Source organism: Chiloscyllium plagiosum, unplaced genomic scaffold (assembly GCF_037043375.1).
Source record: "Chiloscyllium plagiosum isolate Xiang-an unplaced genomic scaffold, Cpla_swu_hap1 HiC_scaffold_7, whole genome shotgun sequence".
Lineage (NCBI taxonomy): Eukaryota > Metazoa > Chordata > Chondrichthyes > Orectolobiformes > Hemiscylliidae > Chiloscyllium > Chiloscyllium plagiosum.
In genome coordinates, this window is record NW_028270145.1 from 99,004,319 (window position 1) to 99,027,632 (window position 23,314).

The 23,314-nt window shown below is 42.2% G+C and overlaps 1 protein-coding gene across 2 annotated transcripts in view; it reads right to left on the reverse strand.

Annotated features, from left to right (window-relative positions):
* The window catches only part of mrasa (muscle RAS oncogene homolog a), a 62,821-nt gene extending 40,017 nt beyond the window's left edge, over positions 1 to 22,804 (reverse strand). Inside the window, exons 1-3 of one of the 2 annotated variants that reach the window (XM_043694239.2) lie at positions 22,275 to 22,804; positions 16,608 to 16,749; positions 3,652 to 3,856 (exon numbers count right to left, since the gene is read on the reverse strand). In XM_043694239.2, coding sequence (XP_043550174.1) covers positions 3,652 to 3,844 — 193 coding nt within the window. In that variant the 5' untranslated portion in view covers positions 3,845 to 3,856; positions 16,608 to 16,749; positions 22,275 to 22,804. The remainder of the gene's footprint in view (positions 1 to 3,651; positions 3,857 to 16,607; positions 16,750 to 22,274) is intronic. The other variant, XM_043694238.2, reaches the window with a different exon arrangement.
* Between the last annotated feature and the right edge of the window lie 510 nt (positions 22,805 to 23,314).

The following is a 23,314-nucleotide window of genomic DNA, read 5'->3' on the forward strand; positions in this document are numbered from 1 at the left end:
ACACATGCATCTCCACAGGCTCTTAGCTAATCTTCCTAGGGCTCGTTCACTTTGTGCTTGCTTGAAAGCTGTCAGGCTTTATGGCATGCATTGCCTTTCAGCACAGAGGGAGTAGTAGACAGCACTGGCCAGTCAATGCGTTGAACATGTTAGTGTAAGATACTGGGCAACATCAATATCACACTGACAGCATGGGCCTACTACTCACAAGGTAAACACACTGCGTGTGCTTCAAATGAATGATGGCTGAATGTCAAAGGGGGCCAGTTCTTTATGTGGTGAAAGGGGACCATGATTAGTTAGATGGTATTGCCACGGTCGGTCAAGTGGTCTGTTTGATTCCAGTCTGGGGATGGGCCGATCTTTCCTGCAGTGAAACAAAAAGAGGGGTTGAATGTGATAGAAGTGGATGGAAGAGAAATTAGTGTGAGGCAGAACAGAAGAAGAGACAAGGAATTCCCATTGTTTGAACAGGAAGCACAGAGGAAAGGAAGTGTGAGTAGATTAGGAGGATGTGGTAAATGACTGCTATTGAGTAACATGACGGATGCAATAATGAGAGATAAACTCATCTTGGTGAGAGGGGGCACACAGTGGCAGAATTAGAATGACTGGTGATCCTGAGAGGCGGAGTAGTGGAGTGAAGATGGTGGCACTTCTCTTGTGGACAGCAGAAAATCATTAACCTTCTCCCTGCATTGCTACGCCCTGTGTTTTGGCCTGGACACTTCACTGACTCAGACTGTTATCTCAGTGCGAGTTGGCTGGGTCTGGTGGTGCAATCTTCTATGTCCGTCAGTAGAGGGGGGGAGAAAAAAGACATAGTTCTGTCCACCAGCACCTCCCTGCGGTTGAAACGAGAAGTCAGCTTGCTTTTCCTTCAGGATAAGATTACAGGATCACAGTGTGAAGGGCAGTTTCAGGCTTGTACAATCTGAAGTGCCATGAAGCTGGTGTTTAAATATGTTGCCAACATTGCACAACAACATTGCAAAACCCTGGCAGTGGCGAACATTTACACTTCTCCGGATGTACAATTCTATGGAATGGGCGTGGAGAGGCGGTTACATATTTAATGAGCTGAAAGGTAGAAGATTGCATGAGGAAAGCTGAAGTTGACTTGCTGTCATGAATCTCACTGAAAACTATGCCATAAAATGAGAAAATGAAAACACTTGAGTTTGACTTTAAACACACTTCAGTTTTTAACATCTACATTAAAAAGATCTTATTTTTAAAAAAGTAAAGATTTAAAGGAGTCTTGTCACTGCTAAGATCCATAAAACCATAATAATTACAGCCCCCTGTCATGTTGATTCACCAGCCCCTTTTTAAAAAACTTTTTGCTCCTTTTACCATGTTCTAGATGTAAGAAATGGGATCTTAATATTGTCTGAATTTCATTGGGATTTTTCAATTCCAATTATCTTCTACACTCGAAACAAAATCAAAAAGTGTGACGCTGGAAAAGCACAGCAGGTCAGGCAGCATGTGAGGAGCAGGAGAGTCGACATTTTGAGCATAAATCCTTCATCAGGAAACAAAAGCAGAAATTGCTGGAAAAGCTCAGCAGGTATGGTAGCATCTGTGGAGAGAAACCAGAGTTAACACTTAGGGTCGAGTGACCCTTTCTCAGATGGTAGCTCGGAAAAAGTTGTTTTTTTATTGTAGAAAGTAGGGTGGGGGAGGGGGTGAGGAGCAAACGATAGATGGACATAGAGATCAAAGAGGAAGAACAGTTGGACAGCCAAAGGAGTGGATAGTGATCAGCCTGGGAGGATGAATAGCTACTAGTGGGGACTATTCATGGCTGGCAATGGGTAGTGTGTAATGGCAAGCATGTGATAGTAAGGCCTAGTGTGAGGGTTGGGGTAAGGACACATAAGAAGGCGCCTCAATCTCTAAAATTATCGAACTCTACATTGAGTCCAGAAGGCTGCAGAGTTCCCAAGTGGAAAATGAGGTACTGTTCTTCCAAATTGTGCTGGTTTGTTCTGGGTATTCAGTTATCTTCTGGTTTTGTGCTTCTCTCCCAAGCCATTAGGCATATTGTTGTCCCTCAAATGCACATTTACATTCCTGGAACTCTAAGTTTAAATCACTCCATTCGGTTCCCACAGTGCTAAAACAGACCTTAGTAAGGTTGCAAATGAAATCCTATATGACGGAGATAAAGGTAAGCATTCCATCTGAAATTGCTTTCTTTATTCTTTCATGGAATGTCTGAATCATTGACATCACTATCTATTTGATTTTCAACCCATTCCTAACTGCCCTTGAACTGAGTGGCTGGCAGAGGGTGTTTAAGTATCAACCACATCATTGTTAGTCAGCCACATGTAGGCCAGAGTCTGTATGGAGAGCAGATTCATTTCAGTAAAAGGACATTAGTGAACCAGATGGGTTTAATGTGGTGCTGGTAACTGCATAAACCTCAAGTATGGGAACATTCTGCCGAAGCCTCTTTACTTCTCTTTCCTCCCTTAAAATACTCATTAAAGCCTCCATAAATCTCTGACCAAACCTTTGCCCATCTGTCCCAAGTCTCTTTTTTTAGCTCAGTGGCATCATGTAAAATAAAGCTCCTGTGAAACTCAGAGCTTTGTGATGTTACAAAACACAATATAAATACAAGCTGTTGCTCCTAAAACAGAAACTGTAAAATGCCTGAGACATCCAGGGTTTTAAATTAGCAACTTTTGACAATTCTTATTTACTCTCTGCAATAATGATTGATTTGAATGTTGGGTGTCAGGTGGGGATGGGTGTGATGGTATGAAAGGGGAAACATTTTGATACTTTATTTGCAATGCTTGGTATAACATCCATGAACAGGACCATTGCTCAATGTTCGTTTGCTTTTGGGTAAAGTTCTAAAATAAAACGTTAGGACATCACAGTGGCTCAGTGGTTAGCACTTTTGCCCCCTGCACCCCGTCCCCAAGCACCAGGATCCTGGGTTCGATTCTACCCTTTGGTGATTGTCTGGCCATGTGGAGTTTGCACGTTCTCCCCGTGTTTGTGTGGGTTTACAAAATTATAAGGGGCATGGATAGGATAAATAGACAAAGTCTTTTCCCTGGGGTCAGGGAGTCCAGAACTAGAGGGCATAAGTTTAGGGTGAGAGGGGAAAGATATAAAAGAGACCTAAGGGGCAACGTTTTCACGCAGAGAATAGTACGTGTATGGAATGAGCTGCCAGAGGATATGGTGGAGACTAGTACAATTGCAACATTTAAGAGGCATTTGGATGGGTATATGAATAGGAAGGGTTTGGAGGGATATGGGCCGGGTGCTGGCAGGTGGGATTAGATTGGGTTGGGATATCTGGTCGGTGTGGACGGGTTTGACCGAAGAGTCTGTTTCCATGCTGTACATCTCTATGACTCTATGTGCACTTGTGGTGGATTGCCCATGGGAAATGCAGGGTTACATGGATTGGGTGAATCTGAGTGGGATGCTCTTAACAGGGTCAGTGTGGAATCAATGGGCCAAATGGCTTGCTTCCTCACTGTAGGGATTCTATAAAAAACAATTAGGTTAAATGTTGCTGTACATAATACATTCCATTGCTTAGCAACAATCCTTTTGGAATGTGGAAAACTGTACTTGTTACTGGGATAAATAAATAACCCATCTAATTAAACTTACCATCCAGAATGGCCCACTGCCCATCGATTTCTGTGTGTTTCAAGTAAGAGTCTTCAATTGTTGGGTCATAATCTGGCACAAAAATCTTTTGAAAGAATTGGATGGTGAGAGCACTTTTTCCAACACCACCATCACCCACCACCACAAGTTTGTATGTGGGGAGATTATCACTTGGAACAGCACTTGTTGCCATGTTCTATTTAATCTGCAAAATAAAGAAGGATAGAAAACAATGTTAAATCCATAATTGCTCTTATTTAAAAACTCTTGAAGCAATTTGCCTTAGATAGTTTATTGACAATCGCAAAAGCATTCAAACGTTACAGAGAGCAAGGAGAAAATATGATGCTGAAAGGAGGGGTACTTATCATCTCACACTTAAATTCTCATCTTTGCCCCTCCATGGCTTCTTCCTTCCCCATCTGTGTAAGTTCAACCAGTTTTCCAGTATCCTCTATTTCCATTCTTCCACCACTGGTGATCATATATTTAAACTGATCAGGCCTTTAAAAACTTTAGAATTCTCTACTTAAAACTTTCCAACTCTCTACTTTACAATGCCATAACTCTGAAGTTTACAACCTGAAGTTTCAACATTCAAGTTCTCACCTCCTCCCATTTATAATTTTACAATCTACTCCTCACTGAACTCTTCAAGCTCCAGATAAATGGCAGCCTGCTTTCTCATAGAGTCATAGAGATGTACAGCACGGAAACAGACCCTTCGGTCCAACTCATCCGTGCTGACCAGACATTCCAACCCAATCTAGTCCCACCTGCCAGCACCCGACCCAAATCCCTCCATGGGCAGCACAGTGGCTCAGTGATTAGCACTGCTGCCTCACAGTGTCAATTCCTGCCTCGGGCAACTGTCTGTGTGGAGTTTGCACACTCTCCCTGTGTCTGTGTGGGTTTCCTCCAGGTGCTCTGGTTTTCTCCCACAGTCCAAAAATGCGCAGGTTAGGTGAATTGGCCATATCTGACCACTGCTGTGCCTTACCACAGGCTCCAGAATTTCTTCTCTAAACAGCAATGATGCTTCACCTCTTTCTGCCACTTTACAACACTGAAATATATCGGAGCAGGAGTAGGACATTTGGCCTTTGCCTGCTCCACCATACAAGATGATCATAGTTGATCATCCAACTCGGTACCTTGTTCCCACTCTCTCCCCACACCTTTTAGCCCCTGGAACTGTATCTAACTCCTGCTTGAAAATATTTAATGTTTTGGCCTCAACCACTTTCTGTGGAGACAAGCTTCCCCATATCAAGCTTTTGCCTAACCCTTCTCATTTCAGTTCACAAGGAAATTCCCTTGTGGCACACCTGAGCGTATCCAGCTTCTCTTCAATAGCTAAACTGCTCCATCCTGACTGTGGGTGGCATGGTGGCTCAGTGGTTAGCACTGCTGCCTCACAGCACCTGGGTTTGATTTGAGCCTTGGGAGACTGTATAGACTTTGCACAGTCTCTTAGTGTTTGTGTGGGTTTTCCCCTGGGTGCTCTGGCTTCCTCCCACAGTCCAAAGATGTGCAGGATAAGGCAGATAGGACATGCAAAATTGCCCATAGTGTCCAGTGATCTTTAGGTTAATGGATTAGCCATGGGAAATGCAGAGTTACAGGGATGAGATGGGGGATGGATCTGGGTGGGACACTCTTCAGAGAGTCAGTGTGGACTCAATGGGCCAAATGGCTTACTTCCACAGTGTAGGGATTCTCTGATCCCAGACAACTTCCTGGTGAACCACATCTGCATTCCCTCCAGAGCAATTACTTTGTACCCATAGTGTGGTGACCAGAAATGTAGTACTCCAGATGCAGCCTCACCAAACTCCTGTACAGCTCCAGCATAAGCTCCCTGCTCTAATACCTTGACTGATAAAGGCAACAGTCCTGCACACCTTCTTAATCACTCTGTTTACTTGTCCTGTCACTTTTAGGAATTTGAGGACTAGCATCCCAAGATCCCTCCATTCCTCTGAGCTTACTAGTGTCCTGCCATTCATTGGGTACTTCCTTGTTGAAGAGTTGCAGCTTTTAGAGACTGAAATATTGGAAAAATATTTAACTATCAAGCTGTGAAATACTGTTGAACCATTTCTGTACACAAGACAATGCACAAAGTTAGTGACACTGGGGAAGTGTTAGAAAAGTATTTGCGTCTTATGATTCAGATAGATTGCAAATCTATTTGAACAGGGTACTGTTTGAATTTGGACACTTGAATTCAAAAAGCAAGTCCTTATTTAAAAGTCAAGTGACTGGCGCTGATTGGTGGGTGAATCTGCTCTTCTGAAAACTTTGAGGAATTATACAGTGGTTGGGGTAGATGGGCCTGAAGAAATGATTCGACGAGCAAATTTCTTTGGAATTGCTGAATGCCATTAAATACCAACAACTACCACCCTGCACTTTTCTGGCCTTTAAATTTAAATTAATGATAAAGAAAAACTTAAACAAAGCAGATTACTGTAGTACTTCAGAAGCTCACAAGTATCACATTCATGGGTCTGGTGAAAATTGGCATTCAGATCAACTTTGAGAGAAACACAAGTATTGCTGAGCAGTCTGAAGTACATTAGATAACTTCAGGATAATAGTGTCTTTGTGAGCTAGGCAAAAAAATTGTGCTATTTTGATGGAAGTGTTATATTGTTCCTCCACGAGTAAGAGATCTATTAACATTTCAGACCATATAGTAGATCTGCGAATGCACTTGCTGAGGATTTAAGACTGCACTTTTACAGAAAAAGGTTATAGGTTACATTTTTTCTCATTTCCAATCATTGCTAAGTTAATAGAAGTAAGCATTCAGATACCAGAATGAGAGGTCACAGTTTTCGGCTCAGGGGTGGCAGATTGAAAACAGAGCTGTGAAAGCGCTCTCAAAGGGTATCACTACCTCAGATTGTGGTGAATGCCCGGTCATTAAGTAAATTTAAGAAGGAGACAGACAGATTTTTTTATTAGTAATGGGGTAAAGGAAGTGGGCAGGAAAGGAGAGTTGAGGCAATTGTTCCTGCTGGTGTGACTGACTCTATAACAAAGTTCCATTCCAACTGGTCACACTGTAGTTCCTGGTTCTCCCTTCCACAAACCTCTATTTACCATGAGATCACACTGAGAAATTTCTTCATTTCCTTCCTCACTTTACAAGTTCTGATTCTCTGACTCATTTAAATCTCACAATTCAATGATTTGGCAGGGAGGAAGCAAATTTGTTCTCAAGAACACTGCCAACTGGTACACAAATTGATAAATATCTACTTTCCCTTCCCCCTAGATGAGCCAGCTGTGATTGAAGAATTTGGAGACTGGGAAGCTTGCTGAGGATACATGATACCACCAGGCCATAGGTCACTCAAGTGGCATTTCTGAAAGCGGTATTTTTAGAACAGAGTGCACCATAGAACATAGAACATTACAGCGCAGTACAGGCCCTTTGGCCCTCGATGTTGCACCGCACTGTCATACTAATCTGAAGCCCATCCCACCTACACTATTCCATGTATGTCCATGTGAATAATTCTTCCATTAGATTCTTAGATTACGTACAGTGTGGAAACAGGCCGTTCAGCCCAACAAGTCCAATCCGACCCTTCAAAGAGCAACCCACCCAGACCCATTCCCCTACACCTAACACTATGGGCGATTTGGCATGGCCAATTCACCTAACCTGCACATCCTTGTGATGTGGGAGGAAACTGGAGCACCCAGAGGAAACCCATGCAGACATGGGGAGAATGTGCAAACTCCACATAGACAGTTGCCTGAGGCGGGAATTGAACCGGTGTGTCTGGCACTGTGAGGCAGTAGTGCTAACCACTGTGCCACCGTGCACGCAAGAGAGACTTTTACGTGTAAGATCAAGGTGGCAAAGTTTCATGGATAAAAATGAATACACAACTTTGTGCTCTGCAAATATGTGGTGCACACTGGAACCCATTATTCAGTAACCTTGCTTGTGATCTATGTTTTAAGTGATTTGCTTTGCTCTCAAACCCTACTAACTCAGCTTGCAGCACAACATTCACTTCCACCCCCCGATGCAAAGTTCTGCAGATGATTTGACTCAGTCTAAAGATTGGTCATACCTCAGCTGGAAAATCTAGCACCAAAATATTCAGCTCTTCAATCTAACATCAGAAATTGGTAAGTCTCCAAAGACCGTATTAAGTGAAAAAGATAATATTCGTTCAGAAAGGCACATTTTACAGAGAATTTTTACAATGCATTTGTAAAAGACACATTCCTGCAGATAGATTTATTCAAGTTCTTTAAGAGAGGAAATGACAATTAGAATCATAGTCATATAGAACAGAAGCAGCCCCTTCAGTCCAACTCGTCCATGCCGACCAGATTTCCTAAACTTAACTAGTCCCATTTGCCTCCGTTTGGCTCATATCCCTCTATATTACCTACTCATGTACTTGTCCAAACTGGCTCAAAGGTAGAAGACATAAGGTGGTGGAGGGTTGTTTTTCAAACTGGAGGCCTGTGACCAGTGGAGTGCCACAAGGATCAGTGTTGGGTCCTCTACTTTTTGTCATTTACATAAATGATTTGGATGGGAGCATAAGAGGTACAGTTAGTAAGTTTGCAGATGACACCAAAATTGGAGGTGTAGTGGACAGCGAAGAGGGTTACCTCAGATTTCAACAGGATCTTAACCAGATGGGGTAAAAACAATGACCGCAGATGCTGGAAACCAGATTCTGGATTAGTTGTGCTGGAAGAGCACAGCAGTTCAGGCAGCATCCAAGGTGCTTCGAAATCGACGTTTCGGGCAAAAGCCCTTCATCAGGAAACTTGACCAGATGGGCCAATGGACTGAGAAGTGGCAGATGGAGTTTAATTCAGATAAAGGTGAGGTGCTGCATTTTGGGAAAGCAAATCTTAGCAGGACTTATACACTTAATGGTATGGTCCTAGGGAGTGTTGCTGAACAAAGAGACCTTGGAGTGCAGGTTCATAGCTCCTTGAAAGTGGAGTCGCAGGTAGATAGGATAGTGAAGAAGGCATTTGGTATGTTTTCCTTTATTGGTCAGAGTATTGAGTATAGGAGTTGGGAGGTCAAGTTGCGGCTGTACAGGACATTGGTTAGGCCACTGTTGGAATATTGCGTGCAATTCTGGTCTCCTTCCTATCGGAAAGATGTTGTGAAACTTGAAAGGGTTCAGAAAAGATTTACAAGGATGTTGCCAGGGTTGGAGGATTTAAGCTATAGGGAGAGGCTGAACAGGCTGGGGCTGTTTTCCCTGGAGCGTTGGAGCCTGAGGGGTGACCTTATAGAGGTTTACAAAATTATGAGGGGCATGGATAGGGTAAATAGGCAAAGTCTTTTCCTTGGGGTCAGGGAGTCCAGAACTAGAGGGCATAGGTTTAGGGTGAGAGGGGAAAGATATAAAAGAGACCTATGGGACTACTTTTTCACGCAGAAGGTGGTATGTGTATGGAATGAGCTGCCAGAGGAAGTGGTGGAGGCTGTTACAATTGCAACATTTAAGAGGCATTTGGATGGGTATATGAATAGGAAGGGTTTGGAGGGATATGGGCCGGGTGCTGGTAGGTGGGACTAGATTGGGTTGGGATATCTGGTCAGCATGGACGAGTTGGACCAAAGGGTCTGTTTCCATGCTGTACATCTCTATGACTCTAAGATTTGTAACTATATCCACCTCCATCACTTCCTCTGACAGCTTATTCTTTACATGCACCAACTTCTGTGTGAAAAAGTTGCCCCTCAAGTCCCTTTTAAATATTTTACCTTGCACATTTAGCACAGAAGAATAGAATCATTTGGCAAAAGGAAATTCAAATAGCATAGTGAACGTGAATGTTCAATGTATGTCTGGTAAGTAACATATGAAAGAACTTATTAATAGAATTGCACATGCAAAGCAGTGTCAAGAAATTGGTTAAGGGACAGCGTAATATTTAACAGATATTTTCAAACAGAAGGGACTGGAATAATGATGTATATCCTTCACAATGTCAAAACTACTACTCAATAAACTTGAATGTAGGGAACTGCAACCTGAATGTTTTATATAAATGCAGAAATAGGGAACAATTGGTTAAAGAGAATGATAAATGAGAAGAGCAGAGAGATTAGATTCTAAGCTTGCAGTGTGTAACTCACCTCCTGACTCCCCAAAGCCTATCCATCATCTGGAAGACATAAATCACCATTCAGGACAAAGCAACCCACTTTGAGGGGGAAAGATCCTCAGACAGCACCTTCCAAACCCACAACCATTTCCATCTAGAAGGACAAGGGCAGTAGATACATGGGAACACCACCACCTTCAAATTCCCCTCCAAATCACTCACCATCCTGACTTGTAAATATATCGCCATTTCTTCACTGTTGTTGCACCAAAAACCTGGAATTCCCTCCCTAAGGTCTTTGTGTGTCATCCCAGAGCAGGTGGATACAGCGGTTCAAGAAGGCAGCTCAACACCATCAACCAGGGATGGGCAACAAATGCTGGCCAGCCAGGGATGCCCACACCCCACAAATGAACAAGATAAACTTGATTGGTACGCTATCCATTATGTTAAGTATTCACTCCCTGCACCACCAGTACATACCGTGTATTATGTACAAGATGCATTACTTCGAAAGATAACCAACAGATACATGGAAGCAAGTTCCTCTCCATACCATGTACTGTCCTGATTTGGAACCAAATCAACCTTCCATTACTGTCACTGGGTTAAAATCCTGGAACTGTGTTCTCACAGCACTGTGGTGACCCTCCATTACACGGACTGCAGCAGTTCAAAAATGTATTCTCATTCCAGCCTCGGGTGACTGTCTGTGTGGAGTTAGCATATTCTCCCTGTGTCTGCATGGGTTTCCTCCAGGTGCTCTGGTTTCCTCCCACAGTCCAAAGATGTGCAAGTCAGGTGAATTGGCCATGTTAAATTGCCCATAATGTTAGGTGCATTAGTCAGAGGGAGATGGGTCTGGGTGGGTTACTCTTCGGAGGGTTGGTGTGGACTGGTTGGTGTGGACTGGTTGGGCTGAAGGGCCTGTTTCCACACTGTAGGGAATCTAATCTTATTACCACCTTTAAGTGCAATTAGAAATGGGCAACAAATACAGAACTTGCCAGCGGCACCTACATTGTGTTTAGCACTGTCATTTAATAAAAGGCCTATGTGATTAGCTTCTCAATATTTTCATCAACAGGATTTCAGTAGGTGGAGGCCTAATTAAAATAATAAAGTTGCAGAATCCCGCAATACCAAATAACAGTAGGTCAGAGTTGCCAAGAGAGATCAATAAGACCAAGGCCATAATTTTTGTGAGGATTCCCTGGTGGGTCATGCTGAGTAGCTGTGATTTTAGCAATGGATTTGTGCGTTAAGTCAGCCATAGGCTTCCCTCTCCGTTCCTCCCACTACTGGCAGTAGTATGGAAACCAACACATCCCAGCACTTAATTTGCGTGGTGGAATGTTCTCTCAGCTCTGGTGGCATCAGCCTCCTTCCTGCCAACACGGAGCTATCAGTCCTCCTGGATTTGTGCTGAGAGACAACAGATTTTGGATTTGAAAACGTGGGCGCTGGAAGTTAAAATGGAATCTAAGGAGGGCTCAAAATTACTTCAGGTAAAAAGAAAATTGGGGTGTTAGGAACTTAGATGAAAGAGAGGAGGCAAGTTGCAAAAATGGAAAGAACTGTGTGGTTTTGTTTGGGTAAAGTTGCCATAGTCTGACAGGGCTGCACTCTCTCATAAAAGAGAAAGACAATTAGCAGTGGCTTAATCTGAGGGTCACCACATGTCAGGCAAGGGAAGAGGTTGAGAAGGACAGTCCCTCATCATCTCAGCTGGAACAAAGAACAGTACAGCACAGGAACAGGCCCTTTGGCCACCAAGACTGCACTGACGCATGATGCCTTTCTAAACTAAAAGCTTTTTGCTTTTACACAGTCTGTAGCCCTGCCTACTAATGTATCGATCAAAATGCCTCTTAAACATTGCTATCTTTACTGCATCTACCACCTCCTCAGGCAGCGCATTCCAGGAACTTACCATTCTCTGTGTAAAAACATGCCTTTCACATCTCCTTTTAAGCTTAAACCCATGTCCCCTAGTAACTGACATTTCAACCTGGGGGTAAAAAACGACTTTGACTATCCATTCTATCCATGCCTTTCATTATTTTGCATTAGGGCTCCCCTCATCCTTCAGCATTGAAGTGAAAGCAAATCAAGTTTGTCCAATCTCTCCTCACAGCAAATACCCTCCAAACTAGACAACATCCTGCTAAACATTTCTGTACCTTCTCCAAAGCCTTACCATCCTTCTAGTAGTGTGGCCACCAGAACTGTACACAATATTCCAAATGTGGCCTAACTGAAGTTCCATATAGTGCAGTACGACTTACTAATTTTATATTCTATGCCTTGACCAATGAAAGCCTTATGCCTTCTTGACCATCTTGTCCATGGAAACAGGAATTGAACTCACACTGTCAGCATCAGCCTGTATTGCAAACCAGCCAACTGAATTAACTGACCTCTGAATGTTTCAATTACAGAAGTAGATAGTGATTAGTAATTAGGAAACAGAATTCCTTACCATTAATGAAAAAAGAAGCAGAATTCATAGTAACTTTCAAAATGGAGGTGAATAAGTATTTGAAAAATTGAGGAGAACTGGGGAAAGGCAGGGGACATGACCTTGTGAAGGGCTTATTCAAAGAGAATGGGTGCCATGATCTTGAGATTCTCCTTCTGTGCTTCACTTTCATAAATAAGGTGATAAGCGCTTTAGGGTAATTCAGGCTCTATAGCTCCATGGAGGAAATTATGGATAAACGCTTTAAAATATTAATTTCTGAATTACACATGGAATTTATGTGTGGACTCCCACCTTCCAACCATGCCTCAATTGATCCGTTGTGAAATTTCCGGACCCATATCTCCTCCATTACAAAGACTGTCTACTTTGAGCTCACAATATTATGTGGTTCCTCTCCCATATCTTCACATCTGTATAAAGCCTTTATCTTTGTCATTGTTACCTTTGAACTCAATTACTGCAATAAGTTTCTGGCTCTTATCTGCACAAAATTTAAATCATCCAAAGCTCTACAAATCAAGTTCAATTCTACACCAAATTATGCTTGGTCCAATATTTATGACCAGGCTGATCTGCAATTGCTTTAATTCCCCCAGTGTTTCAAAATTTTCAATTTCTGTTTGAATTCCTGAAATATTTCACTCCTCTTCAATTCCATAATCTAGTTTAGTGTTATGAGCCCTTTATTTAGAAACTCAGTTTCTCTGATACTATCCTTTTGAGCATCACTCTCCCTCTCCACCTTTTCTGTGCTTGGCACTCTGAACCATTGTCTCCATTATGACCTTGACTGAAGAGGTGTTATCGAACAAAAGTTTGGTTGAATTGGAAGGAATGACTGTACACACATACAAACATTTTAGATCAATTACATTTTCAATATCATCTCAATATCCCTAATTTCCGAAGACTTCTGACATGGCTTGGGACACCTTCCTATTAAAGAAGGGCTGTATAAAAGTGAGCCATTGTTTCATCAGATTAAGTAACTGAGATTTAAGAATTGGGGATTAATATACGACTTGATTCATCACACAATTTTCCCTCACGTCCTCACTAAATAGACTAACTAGCAATCATACTGTCCGAGGCAAGAGTAAAAATGTGGGTAGTTTTCTGGATAATAAGTGGACATCAACAAGGAAAGTTAAAGTTGCTGTAGTCCCATCGGATCATTGAGCTACTTTCTCATTAAAGAGAGGGAGACAGCTGGTGTTGGTGGTTTAACCTAAGGGTCACCATGCCTTAGGTGAGAGGAGAGATTGAGAAGGAGAGACCTTCATGGCAATTAGTGTAGGAATTGAACCTACACTGTTAGCCTCACTCTCAATTATAAACCAGCTGTCCATCTAACAGATCCCCCGACATCAAAAGCACAAACAAAAACCAGACAGACCATCTACATAATAATATTAACCTTCTACCTTTGCATACAATCGTCAACTTTGACTAGAAATCCATAGATTTTATAGAACTGGTGCATTACAGAAATGACTCATTATTTTTACGTATTAAAAACATTAGTACACAGATAGCACTTCACTCATGTGACACATTCATGATACCAGTGAGAATTTCAGTAACATCACTGCAGTGACACAAGCTCAACCATTGATAGGTCTTGCTGCAACCCTTTGAAGAGATACAGCATTTCAAAATGCATAGGTTGAAAAGACCTGTTACTCAACTAGACTGCTTATTTCAATACAAATTTAAATTGAGTTGTGCAAATCATATGCACCTTTATAAATATGGTCAGTGATCAACCATTTGTAATGTGACAAAAGGACACAATTTGAATCGGCGCTTTGCACCATATCCATAAAACTAATATCTCAGCTGATTTGGCCAGCTTGGATGTTCCATGCAATGCCTCAGCTTATCTCAAAAATAACATCTAATATCAGGCCATCCTAATTACAAAGGGACGAGATAAGGTGCATCCCTGAAATATTGAGAGTGTAGTGGTCAAAAATAACAGACAATCAGAAAAGTCAAATACCAAGGAAGATTTTCCAGGGCTACACTTATGGATACCAAAGTCAACCTCATACACTTTGGCTTGCATTGATATAGCACCTTTAATAAGTGATCTGGGGCCGATCAGAAGTGTTTTATCAGGCACACTTTTGACATTATGTTGTATAAAACAGTTAATAAACAAGATGGCCAAATATTAAGTGAAAGAGAGTTTAGAATTTTTAAAAGACAAGAGAGAGATTGAATGGTGGCGATGTTCAGGTTTAGAATCCAGTATCAAATTTATTCTTCACTCCCTTCTCTTTAAAGCAGCAGCCCAATACAATAACACGAATTTAAATAGTACAACCTCAAACATTTAGAGAGGACATCACATTTGGAAGACCTCTGGGGACAAAGAGAAAGTATGCAATGATCGCATCTGCTCTGTCTTTGTTTTGGGGAATTAGTGGATTCAATATCAAGAACAAAATAGGAGATAAATCCCAAAATGGAAGTCATTCTTTTCTATGGCTTGTTTCCTGTTTTGTGTAGAAGTAAGCAGAAGGCTCAAGGGCTGGACAAATACAAAGTGAACTTGGGTGAATATAGTAAAGAAAATCAGCTGCATGGGAATGCAGTGAGCATAATATTACACAGTTACTATGATTAGAACATAGAACTTTACAGCGCAGTACAGGCCTTTCGGCCCTCGATGTTATGCCGAATAATCTGATGCCCATCTAACCTACACCATTCCATTAACACCCATATGTATGTCCATTGCCCATTTAAATGCCCTTAATGTTGGCGAGTCTACTTCTGTTGCAGGCAGGCCGTTCCACACCCCTACTACTCTATGAGTGAAGCAACTACCCCTAGCTGTCCTAAATTGATCACCCCTCAATTTAAAGCTCTGTCCTCTCACCATCTGAGGACTGGTAAGCTATATCTAAGTTGCCAAACAAAATTCATGTAAAACCATGAAATTACTTTCACTCCTCTTCATAAGCAATAAAATCAATCATTTTTGATTTGTCCTTTGTGATTTAAATACTGCAAAATGAATTATTGCCAATAAGATATAGACAGCACAGCCAGTCAGGCAGCATCCATGGAGCAGGAAAATCAGGATGAAGGGTTTATGCTGGAAACATCGACTCTCCTGCTCCTTGGAAGCTGCCTGACCGGCTGTGCTTTTCCAGCAACACACTCTTCGACTCCAATCTCCAGCATCTGCAGTCTTCACTTTCACCTAAATATAAAGAGTAGCCAAGATACACACTTCTGTGTTTCTGTACATTAATCAACAATGTTTTGATCATCCATAATAAATAAAATCCAACTTTAACTAGAATTAACTACATTTTTTTCCATTTTTCTTGTCTAAAAAATAAAGTTACCTGGATGTCATATTCCCTGTCCTTTTGTTCAGGCAGGATTCTTGTTGAATGTCATGTTGCTGTCACAAAATTAAGGGTAGGGTTTCGATCAAGGGCAATAGCCCGGAAACATTACATCAGTTTATCTCTCCACAGATGCTGCCTGACCTACCAAATTTCTCCAGCACTTTCTGATTTGATTTTAGACTTCCAACATCTCTAGTATTTTGCTTGTGTGTCATATGGGTAAGATGTGTTTTGAAATTAGCTGACCTTTCATTTTGGCATCCCACCTTCGTCAAAGCGATGCAACAGAATTTGCAGAACTTTAGTGTAGAGAAACTCAGTAGATGCTGGGAATTATTCAATAGATTTCTTCTTCCTGAACAATGCGACTATTGTTTTTCTTTCATGAACTGTTGTTTCATTATTTTGTTAAGCCTTTGTACTCGCACACTACTGTATACTTTAGCTCTCAATGACTCAACACTCTGTCATAGTTTTGAACAGCGAAATCTGACACTGGTCAAGCAAAAACAACTTGTGTTATGAAACAGCTGAGAATTGTCTCATCAGCCTTGAAGCCTCGTTTCATGTCTGAAATGATTCACAGCACCATATTTAGAGAGTAGAAAATTTCTTATGACAGTTAAATCTTGCTTAAAAACAAAGTTATAGAAACGTTGCCATGGAAAACACAATGAGAGAAAAAAAAAATCATGCAAGCTGCTGAGAAAGCAGCTGCGGATCCATTCGATCGACAAAGCTGAAGCTTCCAGCTTCACCAACTACCCCAACCCCCAACCAACTTCCTTGCAACAATTCTCGGAAAAGGTCAACTTCCTGCTCTTCCCCTGCTTAAATACTAATTGCCAAAAATCTCACATTTTTGCTACTCTGTCATCAAGATCAGAATTATTTCTTTCTTACAAAGAAAAGTGCTGTTGCGACAGTAATCAGATGAGATACAACATGGAACAAAGCAGCAAAGCTATGTGCATTTGTGGTCCCCTTACCTCAAGAAGGGTATTATTGCCATAGAGTGAGTGCAACAGGGATTGACCAATCTTGTTTCCAGGACAGTGGGACTGTCCTATGAAAAGACATTGGGCAAACTGGGTGCATGTTCGAACAATTGAGAGGTGATCTCATTGAAACCTACAAAACATATAAAGGGAAGAACAGGGTGGATGCAGGGAAGATATTTTCCTGGTTGGAGAGCAAGCACAATTTCAAAATAAACAGCATGTCATTTAGAACCAAGATGAGGAGAACTTTTTTTTAACTAAAGGGGTGATGAATCTTTGGAATTTTCTACGCCAGAGGACTGTGGAAACTCAGTCTCTGAATGGCACAGTGCTTAGCATTGTTGCCTTATAGCACCAGGGACCTGGGTTTGATTCCAGCCTTGGGCGACTCTTCTGTGTGGAATTTGCACATTCTCCCCGTCTTTGTACGGGTTTGCTCCGGTTTCCTCCCACAGTCCAAAGATGTGCAAGTTAGGTGAATTGGCCATGCTAAATTGACCATAGTGCTCAGGGGTGTGGGGGTTAGGTGCATTAGTTAGGGGGAATGGGCCTAGGCGGGTTACTCTTCGGTGGGTTGGTGTGGACTTATTGGGCTGAAGGGCGTGTTTCCACACTGTTGGGTTTCTGAGTTTATTTAAAGAGAGATCTGATTTCTGGCATAAAGGGTTATGTGTAAAAGGCACTGAAGTATTCAACTGGACATGTTCCTATTTAACAGCACAGCAAGCTCAAGACAATGAATGGTCTACACCTATTTCTATGTCCCTACCCTTCCATGAGTGTGGCCTGGTTTCTGAGATCTAAGGTCAATAATTCACTGACTTCTATTTGCAGCCAAATGCAAACCCATGAAATAGGCACATGTCAATCTGTATGGAGAAAACTAATTTTCTATAAATGGACAGTTGGCTCTTGATATAAATTGATTCTGGTTCTGAGAGTCCTACTGCATTCAAGTTAGCTGTATGTAAATTCATTACTCTCCGTCTTAGTTCACTGCATAAGAAAGGGTGCACTGTGCACAGATTAATACAGAAATAATTGCATTGTGAAATTTAACAAGACAAATTGCACAATCAGAGAATCATGAAAGATTGGAGAGAAAGGTTAATTTAGTGAATGCTGCACCTCAGGATTTAAAAAACATGATTTCCTGGGATGTGGCACTGCCAGCGAAGCCAGCATTTGTTGCGCATCCCAAATTGTGCTTGAACTGAGTGGTTTCATAAGGCTATTTCAGAGGGCAGTTAAGAGTTGGTGTGCATCTGGAGTCTCATTTAGACCAGACTTGGTAAGGATGGCTGATTTCATTCCCTAAAGGGCATGAGAGAACCTGATGAGTTTTCACAACAATAAGAATGACAGTATTATTGAGATTTCATCTAACTATTTGACTTTAAATTCCATCAGCTTCCAATGGAAGATGGAATATGAAGCCCTGTTCCCAGCATATCAACCTGGACCACTAGATTTTCAAACAATGACATTACTACAAAACCCACCACTTCCTCACTACATACAAGGATATACAAACGTAATAAAACACTGTAATATATTCATGCAAAATTTATACATTTTAAAAATACTACTCATTTTCTGTTTCAAAGCAAAAGCAAGAGCTAAGAAGGTAAAGTCTGATTGAGAATATCCTTCATTAACTTCTACAGGACAGTATCTACTTAATCAGATGTTCAATTGATGCATTACTGTTCCCTGACCTAATTTGGTGCTGGGTTAATTTCTCTAGATTGAAGTTAAACTAATTGTTAAACCTCTCTCTCCTACCTAACTACACTTGGCATAAAGAATGAGAACCTGGCAAGGTGACTCCAAAATTGGTTCAGTGAGAGGAGGCAGAGGGTGGTGGTGATGGAAAGCTGTTTGTGCGCCTGGAGCCTGGTGTGCAGTGGTATACCATAGGGATCACAGCTGAGTCCCATATTCAGAAATGATGTAGATGAGAATGTGGGGAGTGGATGATAAGTAAGTGTGCGGATGTCACAAAGATTGGTTGGATTGTTGACTGTGAGGAGGAAGGTGTTCGGTCACAGGATGATATCCACAGATTGGTCAGATAGGTAGATCTGCAGCAGCTGAAATTCACCCCTGAAAAATGTGAGGTGATACACTTTGGAAGAAGTAACAAGACAAGAGAGTACTCGATGAATGACAGGAGACTAGGAAGCTCAGAGGAACAGGGAGATCTTGGGATTCTCATCCACAAATCCTAAAGGTGGCAGGACAGGTTAAGAAAACAAAAAGGACCCTTGTCTTTATCAGTTGTGGCATAGGTTATAAGAGCAGGGAGGTTAGTTTGGTGCTTTACAAAACTTTGGTTAGGCCACAGCTGGAGTACTGTGTGCAGTTCTGGTCACTGCACTATAGGAAGGATGTGATTGCACTGGATGGAGCACAAAGGAGATTCACTGGGATGTTGCCTGTTAGGTAGCATTTCAAAAATGGAGAGAGAATGGTTAAGCTTGGGTTGTTTTCTTTGGGTCAGAGGAAATTGGGGGTGGACCTGATACAGGATACAGGAACCCATGGACACGGTGGATAGAAAACAGTTGCTCCCCTTTGTGGAAGGGTCAATATCAAGGGAACATAATTTCAAGTTGAGGGGCAGAAAGTTTAAAATGGATTTGATGAATTAATTTTTCATTCAAGATTTGGTGGGGATCTGGAATGCACTGTTTGGGAAGGTAGTTGAGGCAGAAAATCTCACAACGTTTAAAATGTATAGATGGGCACTTGAAGTGTCATAACAGGATGTGGCTGGGATTGATGGGATTGAGCTACAGAAAGAGGCTGAATATGTTGGGGCTTTTTTACTTGGAGTGCCAGAGGCTGAGGGGGTGACTTTATAGACATTTATAAATCACAAGGGGCATGAATAGGGTGAAGAGCCAAGGTCTTTTTCACAGGCAAGGGGAATCCAAAACTCGAGGATACAGATTTAAGGTGAGAGGGGAAAGACTCAAAAGGGTCTTGAGGAGCAACGTTTCAACCAGGGGGTGGTGCGAGCATGGAATGAGCTGCCAGAGGCGGGTATGATTACAACATTTAAAAGGCATCTAGATGGGTACATGAATAGGAAGGGTTTAGAGGGATATGGGTCAAATGCTGGCAAATAGGATTAGATCAGTTTAGGATATCTGGGCAGCATGGACGAGTTGGACCGAAGAGTCTATTTCCATGCTGCACATCTCTATGACTCTGAAGGATAGGATTTAAAAGGCATTTGGAAAGGCAAGGACTGACTAGGGATACTTAATATGGGTTTGTCGGTGGGAAACCATGTTTCACCAACTTGACTGAGTTTTGTGAAGATGTGACAAAGAAGATTGGTGAAGGCAGAGTGGTGGATATTGTCTATACGGACATCAACAAGGTTCGGCATGGTAGGTTGGTTGACATGGTTACATCACGTGGAACCCAGGGAGAGCCAGCCAAATGGATACAAAATTAGCTTGAAGGTAGGAGACAGTGGGTAGTGGTGGAGTGTTATTTTTCAGACCGGAGGCCTATGACCAATGGTGTGCTTCAAGGATTGGTGCTGGGTCCCATACTTTTCATCATTTCTATAAATGTGGTTAGTAAGTTTGTAGATGACACCAAAATTGGTGTTTTGTAGATAGCGAAGAAGATTGTCTCACAGTAGAAAGGTATCTTGATCAGATGAGCCAATGTGCCGAGGAGTGATAGATGGAGTTTAATTTAGATAAATGTGAAGTGTTGCATTTTGTTAAGACAAAACAGGGCAGAACTTATACAGTTAATGGTAGGGCCCTGGGAAGTGTTGCTGAACAAAGATACCTGGGGGTGCAGGGGCATAGTTCCTTGAAAGTGGAGTCTCAGATAGACAGGATGGTGAAGAAGGTATTTGGTACACTTGCCTCCATTGGTCAGTGCATTGAGTACAGGAGTTGGGAAGCTATGTTGCACCTGTATCGGACATTGGTTAGGCAATGGTTGGAATACTGTGCACAATTCTGGTCTCCCTACTATAGGAAAGATGTTGTTAAACTTGAAAGGGTTCAGAAAAGATTTACAAGGATGTAGCTGGGACTGGAGGATTTGAGCTGTAGGTAGAGACTGAATAGGGTAGGGCTATTTTCCCTGGAATGTCAGAGTCTGAGGGGCATGCATAAGATAAATAGACAAAGTCTTTTCTCCAAAGTAGGGGAATCCAAAACTAGAAAGTATAGGTTTAAGGTGAGAAGGGAAAGATTTGAAAGGGACCCATGGGGTAATTTTTTCACATAGATGGTGGTGCGTGTATGGAATGAGTAGCTAGAGGAAGTGGTGGAGGCTGGTACAATCGCAATATTTAAAAGTAATCTGGATGGGTATATGAATAGGAAGGGTTTAGAAGGATGTTTGCTAAATGCTGGTAAATGGGACTAGATCAGTTCAGAATATCTGACAGGCATTGACGAGTTGGACCAAAAGGTCTGTTTCTGTGCTGTATAACTATGACTCTATGACTCAAGTGAATTATAAGACATCTAAAGAATCTAAGGGACAAGGGAATAATCTAGTCAAGTTGTTAACCATGAGATAAATGCTGTGATTGCCAGGTCAGTTTTCTGAACCCCAATGTTATATTACTATCTTGTCACTCGTTTTTACTGTGTTCACACTTCCAATCACATCAAGTAGCAGAGTTTCACTTTGCAATTTGTAATACTCTGACAGTTCCATTCATTGGACAGCCCTCTCCTCCTCACCTGACAATATTCCTACAATTTCAAGAGGAAGCTGGATAGAGAAGGAGATCGATACTGATTTGGGGCAAGTTCTGAAAAAATGTTGGGTCATTGGACAACATTTCAGAATGTGTTCTTCACCGACAGTCTCAGTCACCCGCATCTAATATCCAATTCTCTATTAAAAGCTAATGTCGGGTCACCATCCTTGAGTAAATGCTCAGCAGCTTTTTCAAATTTAGTGTGAACCAGTCTCTTTTGGGCCGATGTACTGGGGTGAATGGGCATTGGGCGAGGATGAAAGATTGAAGGTCTCAAGAAACAATCAGTAGCAATAAAGTTTAATAAAGAACAACTGAATAATCACAAAAATATCAAGTGAAAATAAATTGTTTTCGTGGAGCCTACAGGTGAGGCCTGAGAACATTCATACAGGAATCACCAGAAACTGAAGTGTACCTGCTCCATAACCAGCAAGCCTCACATTCAGCTAATAACAAGTTACCTCAGTATTTAAAAGTATCATAATCACAAAGGCCAAAAGACACAATAATATCAACGTTATAAAATGTTCTGAAAACAACTATCACGGCATTGTTACCAAGAGAACGCATCATAACATTAAAATCCATAATTCTAAATTAAATAAACTATAAGACAGCACATTACCCTGAGGTAGACGCAACATCGAGTGGACTGATGAGGTTTGAAAATGTACAATTATAATTACACAATATGTTCGGATTGCATTCGAGGGCAGACTTATTGTGAAAGGAGTGTCAGGTTCGAGTGGAATATTGTTACTTTGGAAATGAAATAACATTGGCTGGTGCTGGTGGTGGGGGTTCAAGTTAAGGCATAAATCTGGAGAGCTGTTTTACTTTAAGGAAGGTTTAAATCCAAACTGACACGACACGAACAAGACGGTCCTTGCCCAGGAACTTACCCCCAAGTCGCTGCTGCTGCTGCTGCTGCCTCTTTTTACACAGCGCTGGTCAACATGTCAAGGTTGGAGTGCCTCCCCCTCCCCAGGGCTGGTCTCTTAGCGAACCCCTGCCATTCACACACACAAAGCTCCACAAGCGATCTGCGTTACCGCTCATATATAAAAAAGAAAGCAGTACCGACCGCTGTGTATGTCCCTCCTTCCTTTTTATTGCAGAGTCTGCCTGCCCTCCCTTTCTCTCTCTCCCTCCCTCCCTCCCTCCCTCTCGCTGTCTGTCTCTCCTCCCCCTCCGATCACTGCACAGACCTGCCCCTGACTTTACACTCTAGTCCACTGCTTTATATTCCGGCGTCTGATGCTAAAAATAGCAGGGCAGGGTAAGGGAGCGCTCCCCGGATGAAATACTGCCTTTCAGCCGGGGGCTCGGGAAACGGGGCGCCCTCAGCCAACAGACGATGGGAGGAGCCGAGTCTGGCCTCCAGCCTCCGAAAAGGGGATGGCTGGTGGGGAACAGGGGAAGGCAGGTCTGCCCACCGCCCCGTACTCCGCTACTGGCTCAGCCGGGAGGGAGGGGGGTTCTGCTGACACTACAGACTCACACAGAAGAAATGGAATGATCTACAGCACAGTCAGGTGAACAGACAGACAGATAGAGACACTCACAACGAATCTTTTACAGCCACTGCTATTGAAAACTCTCCCCGCCAATATATATCAAATGATTTAATGTTGGAATGACACCGACTCCTCCCGTCAAGCTGTTGAAACTGTAATAGATGATGGAACTTGTAAAGTCCATATCAGCAAGTGTGGTCAATCATTCCTGTTCTGACTCTCAGACTGCGTGTCAATGTACTTGGAGCTTCCCATTTCTGGTGTTATGTGTGACTAAAACTGCCCACATTTTCGCCTAATATTGAATAGGCCCAGCAGGGTTAGAAAAATATATTTCTGTGTGGTCTATCTGCCTGCCTCTCCTGTTCCTTTCCTACCACTAAAACAATATTGGGTTAATAGTGCTCCCAGATTAAACAGCCACC